Raw genomic sequence first — 18,543 nt, 5'->3', positions numbered from 1 at the left:
TTTTGTTGACTTAATCGGGCACCAGACCGTGACAAATGTTGTTTAATCCGTCCGACGTAACTACAAAAGCCTCATAATAGATGTTCTACTTTAAAGACATTTGCTCAAACACGTTCTTACTCATTCTGTGACCCTGGTAATTCAGGGGTCCATATTTACATAAGTTTCGGCACGTTTTTAACTGTTCTTGGACAGAACGTTTATTGCCCATTAATTTGTATTTTGCATTCCGGTTTTATTAGTCCAATTCAGTTTGATTGAGAGCCTTGGTAATAATGCTTTACGTTTTTATCGCTATTGGTATTTTTAACTATTGGTAAGGTTGGCTGCATTTTGCGTTCCTCTAATTACGCTGGTGGTAAGGGAAAATGAATATTTAGTTCAATTGTCGACACGTCAAAAATACCAGTACGAGTAGTAGTAGGTAGTATTAGCATACTCTCGTATGTCATTGTCAAATTGTCAATGCATTTACGCCATTTTTGAATCCCTGATTCCCTGCATAACTCAGTAAGTTTAATACAAATATAAACTGACTATGTGCCATTTAGTCTTATTTTTATGTTCTAATTGTTCTATATACAATTACTGTAAAAAATATAGAATAGAATTCATTTCTTTTTTATGCCTGAACGCACGTTAAATGTAACACTGGAAAACCAACGTATCTTCATGCGTTGTTGTGTTTATTTCAATTACTTAAAATCTATTATTGCATGGTCCAGTTTGCATATATGTATGTGTCGGGTAGAACTACATACACTGAACAAGGGGAGGGTGGGGCGAGTTCATCGCACCGGATACGTCTGTCGCCGCGTGCGGAACGCACAGGTGTGTGCGTCTTGTTTACGTGTGAGTGTAACATTGACATAAATACGGTGCATTGCTAATGCGGGTGTTTCATATTAATTGTTATCTAAATGAATCGACTACTTTTGTATCCCACAGACCTTAAAAATAAACTATACATATATCCTTTTTTTGTTCCATTTGCTTAGCTTTCTTGAAAATTAGTTTCTTAATAAATTGGTTTATTTGTGTAAGAATGTCCTTATAATATTTAATTATTATTTATAAAGAGCCTTCGGCTTGTGTTTGAAGTTTTATTATAAATAAATATTGGACATTCTTACACAATGACTAAGCCCCACAGTAAGTTCAAGAAGGCATTGAAGGCAAGGAAGAATAACAAACCATTTATTGCCACACAATAAAAAAACAGATAGGTCACAAAGTAGAAAGATTAACTTAAAAAATTGGCATGCATGGCAAAAGGAACGGGCTCAGCATATAGCATACTAATATATATAATTTAATTACAATTTAAAGGAACTAACAGTATTGAAAAAAAAGTTAAAAGTATTAATTTTGCCCTCTTCTGTTTTGTGGAAGTATTGAAATTTACCAAAAGACAAGATTATGCTACTTGGCTAGATCGAACAAACACACACCTAATAGGACATGTTAACTAGTAACGTTACATCAGACCATGCCCATAGTTAAGAGATGAATAATGCACCCACTTGCATAGGAACAGACTATTAAACAAATGTATACCTTACTGCACTGGTTTACTGTACGAAATATATTGATACTGTGTTGTGAATTGCACTTAATGCGATAAACGTGAAGAGTGCTAATGGGTTCGTTTGTTTGTGTGCGTATATGTATTTACGTATTAGGAACAATGTAGGGCATGTTTACATGCTATGAGGTCGTAAAGTCGTGTCGTCGTGTACAGTTTTCAATTATGACTCTGGCTCGATTAGTTAGGTGATATCGCTGGGTAATAACTTGATTTACAATCAAGTACCTGGGCGACCGAGCTTTGCTCGGTTATAACTATTTATTGTAATATGGTGGTCTATAGGTAATAATCTTAACTACATTTTTTTACTAAATTAAACTTGTCTAAAACAATAAAAATTAAAAAATTATATATAAACTTGAACATATAAAAAAAAAAAAAATTTAGTCACCGGGCGAGATTCGAACCCATAACACTCGTTTAGCAGTCCGCGTCTTAACCCGCTGGGCTAGACGGACAGTGGCCGGTAACACGAAATTAGCGACCATATTCTGCGTCGAAAGAAAAACGCATGAAAACTCGAAAACACGCGTTTTCTTAAACATAAGACTAATCTAGATAGATTGTATACCCCCAAAAACCCCCATATACCAAATTTCAGCGAAATCGTTAGAGCCGTTTCCGAGATCACAGAAATATATATACATATATATATATATATACAAGAATTGCTCGTTTAAAGGTATAAGATTAAAAAATCGTGCTAATACATTTTCCACAACAAAGAAATGAATGTTACTTTCAATATTCAAATATAATTAATCATCAGTTACTTTCATGTATATCCTGGTCACGGCACCAAATTTTTGTCTAATAAACATAGGTCTTAGGGGTGTACTGTGTTGAGAGATGGTTACTGCTTCCTTGGCTTCAGTAAGATTGAATTCAGTAAAATTAAAATTGTATTTGGTTTACAGGAATGGGACGCTAAGTTGGCTGGTGCGGACGCAGGCACAGACCCCGAGGTGCTGACTGCGCTCGCGACCGAGGCAGCGGAATGGCGAAGCGTGCAGGACGGGCAGCGCATCCTCACCACCACACCATCCGTCCTCGGTGGCTGCAGGGCTCAGGTGTACCGCGCGGCCGGCACCACGCAGTGGTACACTGCTGTTATCGTCGGGGTCAACGAACATACTGGAGTTAGTATTCATGTTCAGGAATATTCAACATCTTCCTAGCGCTTTTTCACTATTTCTTCATTCCATTCTAATCCATCTAGTCTATAGAGATTTCGTGAGACGAGTATAGTACATTTTTGCAGAGGCCGGGAAAAGGCAATACGTGGATGAGTATCGACAAAAACAAATCCACGAATTGCTATTCCTGCCGAAGCATATAGGTATAGTGCTTTTCTCCAAGCATACGAGAAAACATTGTAAAACAATAATTATTTAAGCACCAACCATCACTAAAATCGAACCTTCACATTAAAAACGTCAAAAACAATTTCCCTCTTTAATTATTTTTTAAAAGTTAAAGGCACAACTTATTCTCATTCAATATTCGCTCATTCAATATAATTGTGCAATAAAAAAAAAAAATATGTAAGCTGTATGTGCAGTATGAAATCCTTAAAAGAATATATTAGAATATATGTAGTCTTTGATTTTATTAAGCAGTATTCGCACGATCATACACGAGGGTCTTGTAAGAACGAGACATGTAAGGTCGTTTATCTTACTTTCTCACTCTATCTTATAGCTTGAAATGATAGCTGACCGGGTGAACCGGGTCGTGTAGACTCGGCCCGCGGCTATATTGGCTGTCTGCGTTTTTCTTTGTGGAAACATGTTTTTTTTTTAATAAAATAAAAAACAATTCAGTAATGATTTTCCCGTCCGCTAAAACCCGATAATAATGGTTTGTTTTTTTTATTTTATTTGAGTTTTACCATAAAGAGGAACTTCCTGTATTATTTTTGCTACAATAAGGTGAACATTTCCGAGCATATTGGAGAAAATATAGTTAGTATTGTATTACTCGCGATACTAATTTGTCGGTATAGAGTAGAAACTTTAAAGTCAAACAGTTATTATTACTCTACACTAGGGATTGGTTGCACATGCTTTAGAGAATGATGGTTTGGGTTGAACAATTCATATACCTTTATTTTATTAAATGGTGCTTCGTAAAAGAACATACGCATGGCACATTATATCGGTTAGTTACTACAGAATCAATATTAAAGTTTGAGAACTAATATCAAATTATCACCGACTCTAGCCAAGTGGCAGTCAAAAATTTAATAATGGATGGAAATGACGACGGCACTATTCGTCGAATATATCATACCTACCGATTAGGGTGGTCCAAAATAGTTATTTTTGAATGTTGCTTCTCCACAAGGTTCTTTTTAGTCCAAAACGTATAATAATTATATAAACCAATTTTGAGAACAATCGAACATTATTTTTTATTATTGTTTTTTTATTTATTGTTGTGAGATATCAAATTCTAAAGCTACCAGTCGATACCAGTAAATTATGAGCAAATAAGTCAAAATTACTTCTTCATATAATAGAACAAAGGGAGGGAGGGATAAACGATTGCCACCTTGGCTAAGGGCCAGCTCTGAATTTTATGAAATACAAAAGTAGGTACTTAATTCTGTCCTGGATAATATGAAACGTATCAAACGAACGAAAAGGTCGGAGTCGCTTACAAATAACTGTAAAAACATTCTACAAGATAATTCCGTATCGGGAAGTTCTAGGTGAAACCAGTTCGGTTTATTGAACGCGAAGGCATCCCGCCGATACGGTAACGATGCTGGATTTATATGGGCTTGTTTAACTATCTGCCTCCATGGAAACGCAAAAGGAAACCCGCTTGAATGCAGCATAAATCCATAAACTCCAAAAAAGGCTTGAACTTTCCACCTGCCTTCGAATTTATTAATTGCATCCTAAAAGGGGTAATGGCCTAGCGCATTAACAAAACGATATGGAAACGATCAAGAACAAGTTTTTGTGTTGAATACATTTTGATCGAATTTTAATTGAACGGTTGTTTTGTTGACAATGTGTTACTATTTTTGTGTATGACGTACTTAAACCATTTTCTTGCTGTTATCATCGATTGACAGGTTCCTTTAATCTGGTTTGTTTAACACGTTAATGTGTAATTATTCATATACGATTTGACGACCGATCTGGCCTAGTGGGTAGTGACCCTGCCTATGAAGCCGATGGTTCCGGGTTCAAATCCTGGTATTTATTCCGGGCATTTATTCGTGTGATGAGCATGGATATTTGTTCCTGACTCATGGATGGTTTCTATGTAGTATTTATAAATATGAATGTATTATATATATCGTTGTCTAAGTACCCTCAACACAAGCCTTATTGAGCTTACTGTGGGACTTAGTCAATGTGTGTAATAATGTCCTATAATATTTATTTATTTATTTATATACAATCTTAAAAAATGTTTCAACTTTGATTACTATCTATCTTGATTTCATAATTAAGGTGCCCTTCTAATTTATTCATAAGATATTTCCAAGCCAAGTTTCAGCCCCCATTAAATTAATATTAAGTACAACAATGTATCAATAATCGCAATCCCACCGGGGGGCCACCCCCACTCTTCACCCTTTCGCTAACTTAGCACAACAAAGTTTCTTGTTTCATGTTTATTGAAACAATTTGTTGTTCTTTCATCACCCCTTTTGCCTGCCAGAAGGGAAAATTCTTGTTTATATGTGAAGAATTTGAAACTTTTATGCTGTGCTTGCAAACAAGAATAAACTTTTTGTATCTTTGTTATTATACAGGGTGTCCCAAAAAGGACACGCCATAGCGACACTGGAGGTAGACCAGCCTGAGAGGGTTCCAACCAACCTAACATGACCCTAGTAAAAGTTGCACCGTTTTCAAGTTATTTGCAATTTAACGTTTTTCGTGAATTTTGACCGTTTTCAGCATTGTTAGGCTCAGTGTGCACTTATAAAGCCCTTAAAATAAGTTTTTTTTTTATGTGTACGGCACCATGAATAGTTAATTAGGATAATAAAAGAGATATTTCATCGATAACTTACGTGAAATGTAAAAAAACAAGGGCTTGATCTAAAGTTTTATTCGCAGCGAAACATCAATTTCAACTTTGACCACCTGCCGTGAAAAAAAACTACTTAAAAGGTAACAAAAAAATAACGCTATAATATTAAGCATTTTATGCAGATTCTAAAATGGTATAAAACATGCACATTTCTGCCATAAAATAATGAGTTATTATCATCTTTCGAATGCCTCATAAAGCTAAGTTGGCCTAGGGAATCTGCAATCCTTTTTGGATATGTTTCGAGCTGCCTCCAATTACGCGTACCTAATTCATCTTGGATTCTTATTGGCTTTGAGTGCAAGTTCTCAAATGGTTAAGAGAGTGAGACAACATGAAATGCACTCGCTCTATCTCTCTCTTTTTATCTCAACTTTGTCACACGGTCAACTGCTACCTGGGATTATCCTACGGATTATCTCTTTAAAAACAGAAGGAGGAGGGATAGCCACTAGTCATCCTTATCTCTAGTAAGTATTTAGGAATCCTAATCCTGATTAGTTCGTTACCGTGTGTTTCGTGCAATTGTTGTGTTATCTTTGCTGCTGTGTATTCGTGGTCCTAAACAAATCTACTTGGCTTTCATCTGGACTCTGATTTCTTTTTGACTTGGTATGTTTGTGGGACTGAAACGACAACTTGGCACCGCTCACGGACACTGATTATTGCTTTTTGGAACCTCTCCATCACAATGGCAGATCACAACTACACCGATCGTGAGTACAGTGACATGCACATGATCTATGGAGAAACTAGGCGTGTCTCTAACAGAGGAATTGTCTCATACAACGCCAGATCAGCTGCAAGATTGTACAATCAAAGGTATGCCAATCGGCATGCCACGAATCATGAAATCATTTTAAGAGTTGTGAATGCATATCGAAATGGCAGAAGGCCAGGACAGGCTTACGCTGAAGGAAGGCCCCGGACTATTGACGACGACGTGGTTTTAAATATGGTACAAAGAGAGCCAGAAATTTCTCTAAGAAATATTGAACGTCGTATCGGCGTAAATAAATCCTCAGCGCAGAGAATTTTAAAACGTCATAAATATCATGCGTATCATATTCAACGCCTGCAAACACTTCTTCCGACGGATTACGCACCCCGCGTTGAATTTTGCCGACAAATGCTTCAAAAACTGGAAGAAAATGAAAACTTTTTTAATGAAGTGATGTGGAGCGACGAATCCACGTGTAGAAGAGATGGGTATCTCAATCTCCACAATATTCATAGCTGGCAAATTAAAAACCCACACGAAGGGAGAGAAGACCGGTCCCAACATCAATTTAAAATTAATTTGTGGACGGGAATATTTAATGGCCAAATAATAGGACCGGTCGAGTTGCCAGCTATTTTAAATGGGAGAAATTACCTGCAGTTCTTGCAAAACGATCTGCCAGTTTTACTTGAAGACACACCGCTCGCACTGAAACAGAGGATGTGGTACCAGCAAGATGGCTGCCCAGCACATTTCGCTCGCGATGTTCGCGACCATCTCTCGCAGACATTCCCAAGAAGATGGATCGGCCGATTAGGACCAGTATTATGGCCACCGCGTTCGCCGGACCTAAATCCATTGGATTTTTTTTATTGGGGATGCTTAAAAGACAAGGTCTACTCCGAGCCAATAAGGTCCCAAGACGAACTACGGCGACGTGTATTTCAGGCAGCACGAGACATATCCGAAATTAACTTAAGGAAATTAACAAGAAATTTCAGAAGACGCTGCCAAGCGTGCATACGAGTCGGTGGAAAACAATTTGAGCACCTGTTGTAAAAAATAAATAAATCAATGAAACTTCAATCTGTATTACATTTTTTTCGAACCATTCTTACTTCATGATATCCTTACTTAGTAGCAATGATATCATAACAGCTTACGCATTCCGGAATGCTTATTAGATATGGATGACACAATTGTACAAACAAAAGCTTACACTTCTGTCTTCAAAGAGATAAGCCCTACGAAAATCCCAGGTAGCAGTTGAACTAGGCCTAATGAAATGACAAAGTTGAGATAAAAAGAGCGAGATAGAGCGAGTGCATCTCATGTTGTCTCACTCTTTTAACCATTTGAGAACTTGCACTCAAAGCCAATAAGAATCCAAGATGAATTACGCGTCATTGGATTGCAGATTCCCTAGTCCAACTTAGCTTTATGAGGCATTCGAAAGATGATAATAACTCATTATTTTATAGCAGAAATGTGCATGTTTTATACCATTTTAGAATCTGCATAAAATGCTTAATATTATAGCGTTATTTTTTTGTTACCTTTTAAGTAGTTTTTTTTCACGGCAGGTGGTCAAAGTTGAAATTGATGTTTCGCTGCGAATAAAACTTTAGATCAAGCCCTTGTTTTTTTACATTTCACGTAGGTTATCGATGAAATATCTCTTTTATTATCCTAATTAACTATTCATGGTGCCGTACACATCAAAAAAACTTATTTTAAGGGCTTTATAAGTGCACACTGAGCCTAACAATGCTGAAAACGGTCAAAATTCACGAAAAACGTTAAATTGCCAATAACTTGAAAACGGTGCAACTTTTACTAGGGTCATGTTAGGTTGGTTGGAACCCTCTCAGGCTGGTCTACCTCCAGTGTCGCTATGGCGTGTCCTTTTTGGGACACCCTGTATGGAGAAATTTAAGTGTACTTTTCAGACAGTTCATACATGTTACGTAATTTATATAGCGTATAGAAAAATAATCGCTTATATCGTCAGATGTTCATCTAACAAGAGTGAAGTTCCAGAGCTAGGTTGTTTCCATTACCCGTCAAACTCCTTAGCGTCGCTGTCAGAGTAGCGAAGTACTTCAATCTATCTTGAACTTTCCTAAGTAATTACAGTTAAAAAGTTGAGACGTTAAACAAATTTATACTGCGAATTAGCGAGTGGGGAACTTGGCGGGGTTGGTATTACTGGCGCCCGCGACGTAAAGTTTTGAGTAACCCCCTCATTCGGCCCCCTTCCCTGGTTTCTTAAGTAACTTTCTCGAAGTTTCCTCTTTGTTTCTCACAAGTTTCAGCTTCAACTTTTGGCTCGGCGATATTTTTAACGACATCATTATACCGTCTTGTACAGAAAACTATTCAGTTCTCTCCCCCTGTAATGTAATTTTGTTTGAAATTGGTAGTAGGAATTAATGTATATTAAAACTTAATAGATTACCTAGCACGTGTTTCGTTGTAGTTGGCAGATACTGTAGTAGCAGCTGACGTAAATGAACATTGTTGTTTCCAACGATAACAATACAAAACAGATGCGCTTGTGCGTTATTTATAGCTTGTAGTAAACGCCGCCCGGCGTGGGAAAGTTGAAATGAGAATTTGGGGAATTTCGTATGCTGGTAGTTACTAGTTACACAAACCAATTTAGACTATTTAGTTTAAATCTCCCGCTGTCCGCTGATCTTCGGTGAGACACAGACTTATGAAATATATTAAAACGGGTCTTAAGTCGTGTTTTCAGTCGAAGATTGCTAGACATTGTCGAGTAATGTTTGACTTAATATACGTGAATGACCTGACTCACTTTTCTCCTTGAAGTCAAGCATGATTGTGTTGGTTTTGTTGACATAAACGTTATGATTTCTATTTCAGGAATTGACAGTTACTGATGATACTGTACTAGAGGAGCACAGCGAAGATCCAGCCCTGGTGCAGATGAGACTCCTCGGTGATGGAGGTAAGAATATTGATTAAAGTTTATTCCAATAAGCTAACTATAATCATTATGGTTATATCATATAATCGTGGTTATATCATGTAATTGACTTACAGTAGTCATGACGCAGGAAGTTGATATATTAAGGTTTGGTTTATACAAATCAGTGATTCAATACTAATTGCAATGAAGTCTTACATTATATATGTTTATGAAAGCTGGCAAAACATGTTTTAAGTTGAGTAAATAATTAACATATACTTTTTGCGTCGGCACTAACTTTAAAATGCAGATGTGAATAAACTCGCCACATAAATAGAAATCTATTTTGCATTCCCTCTAGGAAAGCTAATGTGGTCGCAGAGGATTATTGATTGCTGTAAACAATGCTTGAGTAGGTAGTGGGCGTAGTGGCCACTAAAAACTGCCAATTTTACTCTACTTACATAGGTATGTAAGGTTTATGTAAGAACTTCAAAGAGGAAAGAACATTAACTTGGTTTAATTTGACGCGTGGTTGCTTTTACCAAGAGAGAAAGGTTTCACAGATAAGTTTATCGCGTTATAGGTAAGTCGAACTCTGAACTCCGCCATGAAAAATTCACAAGAATTGAATCGACAAAAAAACATCATAATTATCGAACCTCATCAATCAACCAAAATCAGTTGAGCATGACCTGGGTGCCTAGCCAATATGCCAATCGTTTGCTCCGTAGCGAACATAGTCGCACTGATATGTAAGAGAGAGATTACCGTTTAGTTCGGTACGGCGCATATGATTAGTAAGTATCTTTGCTAGGCCCTCTACCATCGGCGCTTGGCAACAGTCCGAAATAAGTGAAGTTACAAGGTTAGACAGCAAGCATTCCGTTGCGTAACATCGCTTCACGCTGCGCCGCGCATTGAGACTGCGGCAAAATAATGCACGCTTTCGCTGCTTATCTCGTAGCACAACTATAAGGTACAGACAGTAGCTTCAGCTAAGCGGGTGAGGTATACAAAATCACCTTAAGAGAGGGCGTAAAGCCAGGAAGTTAGGATTGAAATTGCGACGGAAGATTTGGTGATCGCGCGGGTTTTAACTATTTACCTCAATAATTCTGAAAGTATACTTCTGTTTACCATTTTGGTAGTCAAATCCCTCGGCTATATCACTAGCTATTTTGTAATAAAATTATACTGCTATGGTATACAGGGCAAGGTCAAAGACAATTGTGAAAAAAAAATGTTTTTGTGATTTATTTCTGTCAAATCAACTTTAACATTTTAAGGTTTTGCTTAGTCTGCCCTAGCAAATATCGTCTAATTTCACTCGGAAATAGGTTTATTAAAATGTGTAAAAAAAAATATAACTACAATTTTACATTAGCCCGCCCTTAACACGTGTTTCTTGTTAACAATGAAATTTAGCGAATGCTTTAACGGTGTCAGATGATTTGGTGCAACCGACCGTAAGATAACACGTAAACTGCGTGTTATCTTAGTCTATCTGTGTTATTTTCTTTATGTCTTGTTAATGGGCCGTTGATTATAGACAACGTGATAACTAAGGAATTAAAGTCCAAGACCCTTTATCAAAATTACGTAAATACCAGACGGTACAGTTGCCACGGTTTTTTTATCCTGCAAACATTTTTCGACATAATAAAATGCGACTTATAGAAAATGTGTCACTAATAATTAATAAACTTCAAGTCAAAGTTCAAAAGTAGGTAGGTACCTAACTATAAGAAATTACTAAGCATTTGTATACTGCTTATCTGTAAAATCAATAATTCATACTGCATTTAATACGCCGTATCAGTGCTAGGTATCGTAATTTGAACTTCCACTAGCGCTCATAATGACCGCCGGCCATTCGAGAACAATAGCTTAACGGACGTGCTATCTGCTCATCTAATTTGATAATTAAATGTACAAAGACCACTGGAAATGCATAACCTGGTTATTATTCTACTATATTACACAGTTGTATAATGTTAAATAAATAAGAAATTTGGAATTACCTGTTGGAACCTATGAAAACTAGGTGTTCTATATCATAAATTACGTATTGACTGGTTATTTGTATAGCAACGGTATTTGAATACATTGACTGTTCCTAACACTACATATTTCATTCACGGAATAAATAAGGTTTTATATAATTTAAGTGGTTTTCCTACAAAACATAAGTACCTAACAATATTAGAAAGACTTTTCAATAATTTATTTATTTATTTAATTTATTTAGGCAACAAACAGTCTTGTACAAAAAATAATGTAAACATAAGTAATGTGTTAATAGACCTTGAGTGCCCTACCTTAATAATAATAAGTAGCTAGTCTAGGAGCAGTAAGCGGAAAACAAAATTATCAGTTAGTAACAATAAAGTTAGCAGTAACTTGAGTGAATCTGTATTCATTCATCCATGTATATGTATGCACGGGCAGGTTCGTTGATACTCGTACATACATCCACACGGGGTACACAAGAATATAATGGTTTAGGCGATAGAATAATTTGATAAAAGAAGACCTAAATCGATTTAGTTAGGTACACGTTTTTGGCCTAACTACATTAAGGTGATTCTAGAAAAGATCCAGTCGAGAAATCCGACTATGCGTGCACAGGTATCTGTGCTGTGTGTGGTGTGTGTAATATCTACATACAATTTTAGCTGTATTACGTATGTAATACAGCTAAAATTGTATGTAGATATTGTAGTAAGGTGCAATGCAACAAACAAGCAGGCTAGAGGGACAGATAACTGCAGACATCTATCTGTTCCTCTAGGAAATTGATGTGAATAGATGTATTTTATTACATGCAATGCAACATGACGCGGTAACCCTATTCTGCGCCTAATTGGATGCAAGAAGCCGTATAAATAGTGACGTAACTTGGAATCTGCGAAGCATGCAATGTAATGTAGTACGTATTCTACTATGACGGAGATAAAACACTTGCTACAAGCGTACTTAATTGAAGTGTACCTACGATAAAATATAAACGTAAAGCAAATAGAGATATGACGAGCTTTGGGAATACTGAGTCTCGCGTGTGATTATACTACTTGTAATGTAACTATAATAAGACATTGACCAAGACTTAATATCTCATCTAAGTAGGTATTATCATATAAATTACAACTTGAAAGCGATATCTCATTTGTGTTGAGGTTATATTAAGAGTAATATAGCATTAATCAACAAAAAAAAAAATACTGTTTTTATTAACATATTAATAAGCTACACTTCTATTCTACATATTAAGTCAGGCGCCAAAAAAACGAGCAAAAAATTAAAGAGCTTAGATATTTTCATTGAATTATTTGACCTTCTCGAGCTTAATGATGCTTTTGTTTTTTTTTCTATTCCATTGCTCATCCTGACATTTATCTTCTGTTACAGTTATCGAATCCATAATGAGGGGCGAGGTGGTGGGCGTCATGCCTCGCCGCTCGCGCTCCAATCTGCAAGTAAGTCTAAATTAAGCACAAACTAGATTTTGATGAGTTGCCGACGTCGCACTAGACTTTGGCAATTACGCTGAAACTGATCTTAAGCGCCGATAACTTGTCGAATGTTGGGTAATTCTGGAGAGCCTTGTTATTGCTTTGTGTATCAAAGCGTCATTGATTGTTATTGACTTTACTTATAGAAGTAAAGTGTAAAAAAAGCGGCCAAGTGCGAGTCGGACTCGCCCATGAAGGGTTCCGTACCATTTATGACGTATTAAAAAAAACTACTTACTAGATCTCGTTCAAACCAATTTTCGGTGGAAGTTTGCATGGCAATGTATATCATATATTTTTTTAGATTTTTCATTCTGTTATTTTAGAAGTTACGGGGGGGGGGGGACACACTTTTTACCACTTTGGACGTGTCTCTCCGCAAACTATTCAGTTTAGAAATAAATGATATTAGAAACCTCAATATCATTTTTGAAGAGCTATCCCTATAGATACCCCACACGTATGGATTTAATGAAAAAAAATTTTTTTTTGTTTCAGTTCTAAGTATGGGGAACCCCCAAATTTTTTTGTTTTTTTTCCTATTTTTGTGTGAAAATTTTAATGCGGTTCACAGAATACATGCACTTACCAAGTTTCAACAGTATAGTTAGACAGACAGACAGACAGACATGACGAATCCACAAAGGTTCCGTTTTTTGCCATTTGGCGACGGAACCCTAAAAAGGGTCCCCTAGTTTGACGGTTGAAACAGATTACGCGGAACTGTGTCATATGTTTTGTGGTCACTAAATTGTCAGACGTCACCTTTTGACAGTAAGGTAACTTTGCCTTATAATTTATGGAGCCGTACAGCGCCATCTCTTCTAGCTGTCTATTTCGAAGCACGAAACTATGGAAGGAGAGGTACACGAAACCATATTAGACTTGACAATCTTGACATATCTTGCATAATCAATACAGCTTTGATATTATGTAGGTATAAGTAGATATGTGTCTTTTTGTGGTGTTGATAGATGAATTATTTATTTGCATGAATGAATAGACAGATATGACTTTATCTTCATGACTGCCTAACGTATTTGTTTGACGTCTTATCTGTAGTTTGGCATATCTACCAGCTTCTAGACAGTTGTTGCAGCAACTAAAACGTAAGAAACAATACTATTCTTATTTAAAATTTCGTAACCTCCATTGGCCTTCTCATACCATTTCTTTATTAAGGAACTGGGAACTAATCCTTAATTCTCGCGCTATCCCGATAAACTGGATTAGCGAGCAGTCAAGTAATGAGCACTCTACTCACGTCTGTCTGTCCGTCGGTTATTTCTGTATAACAAGTTGCGACAGGTCGGCGGCGCCTGACGCATGCGCCAGCTTTATCCTGAGGGTTCAAGCCCGATTCAACCTAGAAGATCTAAATCTCCACAAAATTCACACCAACTTACACTCTTTTGAACACAGATCCCGCAGTCTAATTTAGATTGTGTGACTAATTTATTGCTAGCTTTATCCAACCTTTATCCAAGACGATCTGCAAGCTATTCCAGTTCTATACGTCTTATAACCATATGGGTTCTATTTGCATGATTTCTGTGAGCTTAATATCCTCTATATTTCTGCTATCGGATTAGATTGAGCGCACCGATTGCCGATGCGTCGGTGAGCAATAAGCGACGTTTTGTGATCAACGGTCATTCTGCAACGCTCTAGCCACATCAACCGACGTAGGTTTTGAATACAAATATATTATAGAAATAAAGATCGAAGAATAAAAAAATCCCAGCATGAATGAGGGCTACCGCGTTTATTTTCGGGCGCTATTGTAGACGGAGATTCGATCTTTCGAAATGTCAAATGCATAGTATTTTTGGGGGTAGCAAGCTTTTTTATCGCAAATTTTCACTCCTTAATCATAATAATTGTAGCAAATCTTTTACCACCTTTGATTAATCATGGTAAACATTAGATACAGTTCCATAAACTAAAATACAGGATGAAAAACGGCAAATTCAGACGTTAAAATACCTTCGTGAACGAACGAAGAACGATACCTTTGTCTTAGATCGTATTGTTTTTTTTAAATCAGCATAACGTAAATTTGGGATCCGTTTTTCTGGACCTACATCTACAGTGGCGCCAACTGGTGAGCACAAAAACGGTAACCCTCATTGAAATCCCATCCCCTTGTCTGCTTAGCGAGAGGACTATTCTAGTTTATTTATAATATAACGACGAATTTTAAGACGCAACGTATTAACCCACTTTTTTTAAATTTGTATACTTATGGATAATGATAACATAAATACAATATAAATAATGAGTATCGTATAAACTATATCAACTTACAATTAGGCCTGAATGTCTTATTAGATTCCAGCGTAGCACTAAACGTAATGACAAATTGATAATTTGTCAAGTAAAAGTTGGTGAAAAGTTTCCAGCAGCGCTTCTGCGCCACTGAGCTCATTTGAATATTGGACTAGCACTATGAACTTAGTTTAATCCTGCCCGCATTGTTGGAAACTAATGTTAATCGTGGGGTGTTTTGAGTTTGGAACAGACGTAACTATGTCCTGAACACGACCACACACACAACTTGTAAGCTTTCAAACTTTTAATTGAAACTTTCAACCTGTTAAACTTAAGAGGAAAGGGGACGGCCGCTTCTCCGTACAAACGTAGTCCTCATTTTCCTCTCTGGATATTGAAATTATGAATCATATTTTTGCATAATTTCATGTATATTAACCATAGCTATGCTGCTAAGTTGAAATTTTGTAGGTTTTTTCAGTATTGTAAAAATTAGGACGGAAAAACAGATTCCATAAAATTTTTTAAATGGTCCTGACTCTTATTAATTAAAATTCGAAAAAAAATCAAACGTAGGGGCATAGCTGTGGTTGATATACAACCAATTGTGTCAAAATATTTTCAATAATTTTAATATCCAGCGTGGAAGAAAGAGAGGGAGGCCTTTGCCCAGCAGTGGGACACAACAGACTAACAAATAATAATAATAAGGCGAGCTGTTGGGGAGTAACGACCCCACGTACCCGAGTACTCCCGCGAGTCGGTCAGGGTCTCCGTCTCCGGCGTGTCTTCGTCTGTCGGAGTGGACCCCAAGGGAAACCGCAGGACTCTCAGCTCTGGCTTGCCTTCATTGGCCGTCCAGAGAGGAGTCGTTAGAGCTAAATGCTCCAGGGGTGGAAATGAAAACTTGCGTAAGACGCGAGTTGGCACAGTGACTGTTATCAGCCACTGGGTAGAAAGCGGCGTACACCTCTCGACACCTCTGAGCCGCTCACACCGGTGTTACTCCTGGTCGTCTTCACGATGGCATTTTCAGGGGCCCATCTAGTGGGCGGCGACTCAACGCCTGCCTCAATAACTAGTGAAAATATTGTTATGGCAGGTGTCCGGACGTCTTTGCAATAACCCAGTCTCATTGTCCTCCCAAACTTCAATCCATAGACCGTTATACTGTTCACTTTTACTACAATAGTCCCAATGCCTGCTGCGACCGGTTCAGGGGTGTCTGTTGTTGCGCCTGTTAACGGGTTCCAGCAGGCGTTCTACATGACATTAAAGCTCTCCAAGGGGCCTCTACGCGTTGGATCCATATCCCGTACGCAAGACCGGGATTTATAGGCCCGTGAAATCCAAGAAGATACAATAATAATAATAAATAATATCCAGAGAGGAAAATAAGGACTATACGTTTGTATGAAAAGGCGATTTCGCGAAGTCTCCACTTTCGTTTTAAGTAAGTAATCTTATTTACTCCTAAAACTTCCTAAAGAGATTTGTAGGGCTTGGTGCTTTTTGCAGTCGTTCGCTAAAATTTTACGCAATGATAATGCGCATAAAGACCCGCTCACTCTGAACTAACTAGTATACATACGTGGTTTTGATATGTAAGTTCGTGAGACGTTTCGTCAGCTACACTACCAACCATTTAAAAATCAATTGTGTAATGATAGAGATAAAGACAGAGAAGTAATAGGAAAACTAAACTGCAAACAGCAATCCGAACGTGATCGCCGAGGCAACTTGTGTTCGGTAATCGGATATAATGGGCCTTTAGCAAATTCTTAATGAATCACGTTATGAATGAAAAACGGCTAGCTGGCCTTGTTTACGTGCTTCGCTTTTTTACTCTTTGGGAATAAATTTTAACTTTTATTTGCCGTGTTTATATATATTCGTATAAAGGATCTACAGGGACTTCGTATAATCTTTTTAGTTTATTGCGGTCAAAAAATGATGTGTCACTGTCATGGTATGGTGTGGGGTCAGTGATAGACCGCCGCCTTTGATGTTTGCGTAAATGCCGACACTACACAAGAACGCAGTAGGGTTGTCACAGACTTTTACACAACTACCCAAAAGGACATCTGGATAAAACAATATGGGCAGCCCTGTAACTAGTACCGAGCTACTAACAATGGCTATGTATGCATCTCGGGTGCGCGCTATTTATTATACTTGTAGCCCTTTTAAAAGTACTGTGTGAATTGCCTCCAAGTAGCCAACGAGTGGTTAAAAGTTAGACATAGCTTAATCATTTATAATGTACTGCTATTATGAAATAAATAAATCAATCAAAATACAATTTCAAAATTAATATAGAATCTATTACTTAGACTGCAATAATAATATAGTGCTATGTTCGCACAGTCGTCGGCTGCATCCACATTCAAACAAATGAAAACGACGCTGATCATCCTAAGGAAGTCGTCGAGACTGCAAAACACATAAATTGTCTGTCTGTCCTTTGGTACTTTCTTTGTCTAGCGTCTACCTCATTTTTCCGTCTTAAGTATTCTTACAGTCTTATATCATATATCAACCAATGAAAAGATAGATAGAATAACAGTAAAATGTGGTATATGTACATACAATAAAAAGCTACTAGAAACGAGTGGAACAGCGGTTTTTATACATCTAATTTAGCTTCAAGGACCCAGGGATCGGTCGCGCCAAGGTCCCGGCGCCCTCCCTGAAGGATACAGTTACTGACGTATGAAGATATCCTTGAAAATATGCTTCGCTTACTTTTAGTATTTTCAGCCAAATTAAACAGTCTGTACCTTGATAACTGGAGCGTTAAATATTACAAGTATTCTGAGTTCTTTGTATACAATTTCTCATACCATTTACAAAGATAAAAAAAGGATATTTAACATTTAATCATAAAAAGAGTCGCGGTATTGTTATTTTTTAAACAGCTCCCCCCTCCCCTTTTGACTTCTAAACTAAGTAGCTACTCACAAAATACACCTACGTAGCTACTCCAAAAAATTATTATATTAGACGATATTGAGAGTACCTATTTCTAGGGCCTTGTGAATTTTTGATCAGTAACATGCAATTCAAGTTTCAGCCAGTCATTAAACAGGATTTTATTTATTGTGATGACTTGATGATTTAGTTTAGGTCGACTAAAGCGAAGTCTAATTGAATGCTCAATACACGTTGGTTTGCAAAAAAATGTAACAGTAGGGTCCTAATTCTTTTCGTTGTCTTATTTCTGACTGATGTAACGCTTGTGCATTGGTTGGTAGCGTCTAAAAAATAAATTGTAAAGTCGAGTGCTATTGCAACTCTTTACAGCTGTAGATTATATTTTACTTGAGAAAAATTAAAAACTAAAAATCATCCCATACTAAAAGTCTCCGTCAATTTTTTTGGAGACAACAAACAAGACATCGAATATAATCTTTTGTAATACATATTAACTTGTATGTAGTGTGTATCTGTCCCC

The 18,543-nt window shown here is 37.1% G+C and overlaps 1 protein-coding gene across 4 annotated transcripts in view; it reads left to right on the top strand.

The window, feature by feature from the left end:
* The window catches only part of LOC133522801 (lysine-specific demethylase 3A-like), a 269,204-nt gene that overhangs the window by 94,962 nt on the left and 155,699 nt on the right, over window positions 1-18,543 (top strand). For all 4 annotated transcript variants that reach the window (XM_061858250.1, XM_061858248.1, XM_061858247.1 and 1 more), the window contains 3 exons: window positions 2,506-2,727; window positions 9,258-9,342; window positions 12,715-12,782. In XM_061858250.1, the coding sequence (XP_061714234.1) occupies window positions 2,506-2,727; window positions 9,258-9,342; window positions 12,715-12,782 (375 nt within the window). The remainder of the gene's footprint in view (window positions 1-2,505; window positions 2,728-9,257; window positions 9,343-12,714; window positions 12,783-18,543) is intronic.

The sequence above is a fragment of the Cydia pomonella genome, chromosome 11, assembly GCF_033807575.1.
Source record: "Cydia pomonella isolate Wapato2018A chromosome 11, ilCydPomo1, whole genome shotgun sequence".
In the NCBI taxonomy this organism is placed as follows: domain Eukaryota; kingdom Metazoa; phylum Arthropoda; class Insecta; order Lepidoptera; family Tortricidae; genus Cydia; species Cydia pomonella.
Note: the sequence above shows the minus strand (reverse complement) of the source record. Positions and strands in the feature narration are given on the sequence as shown.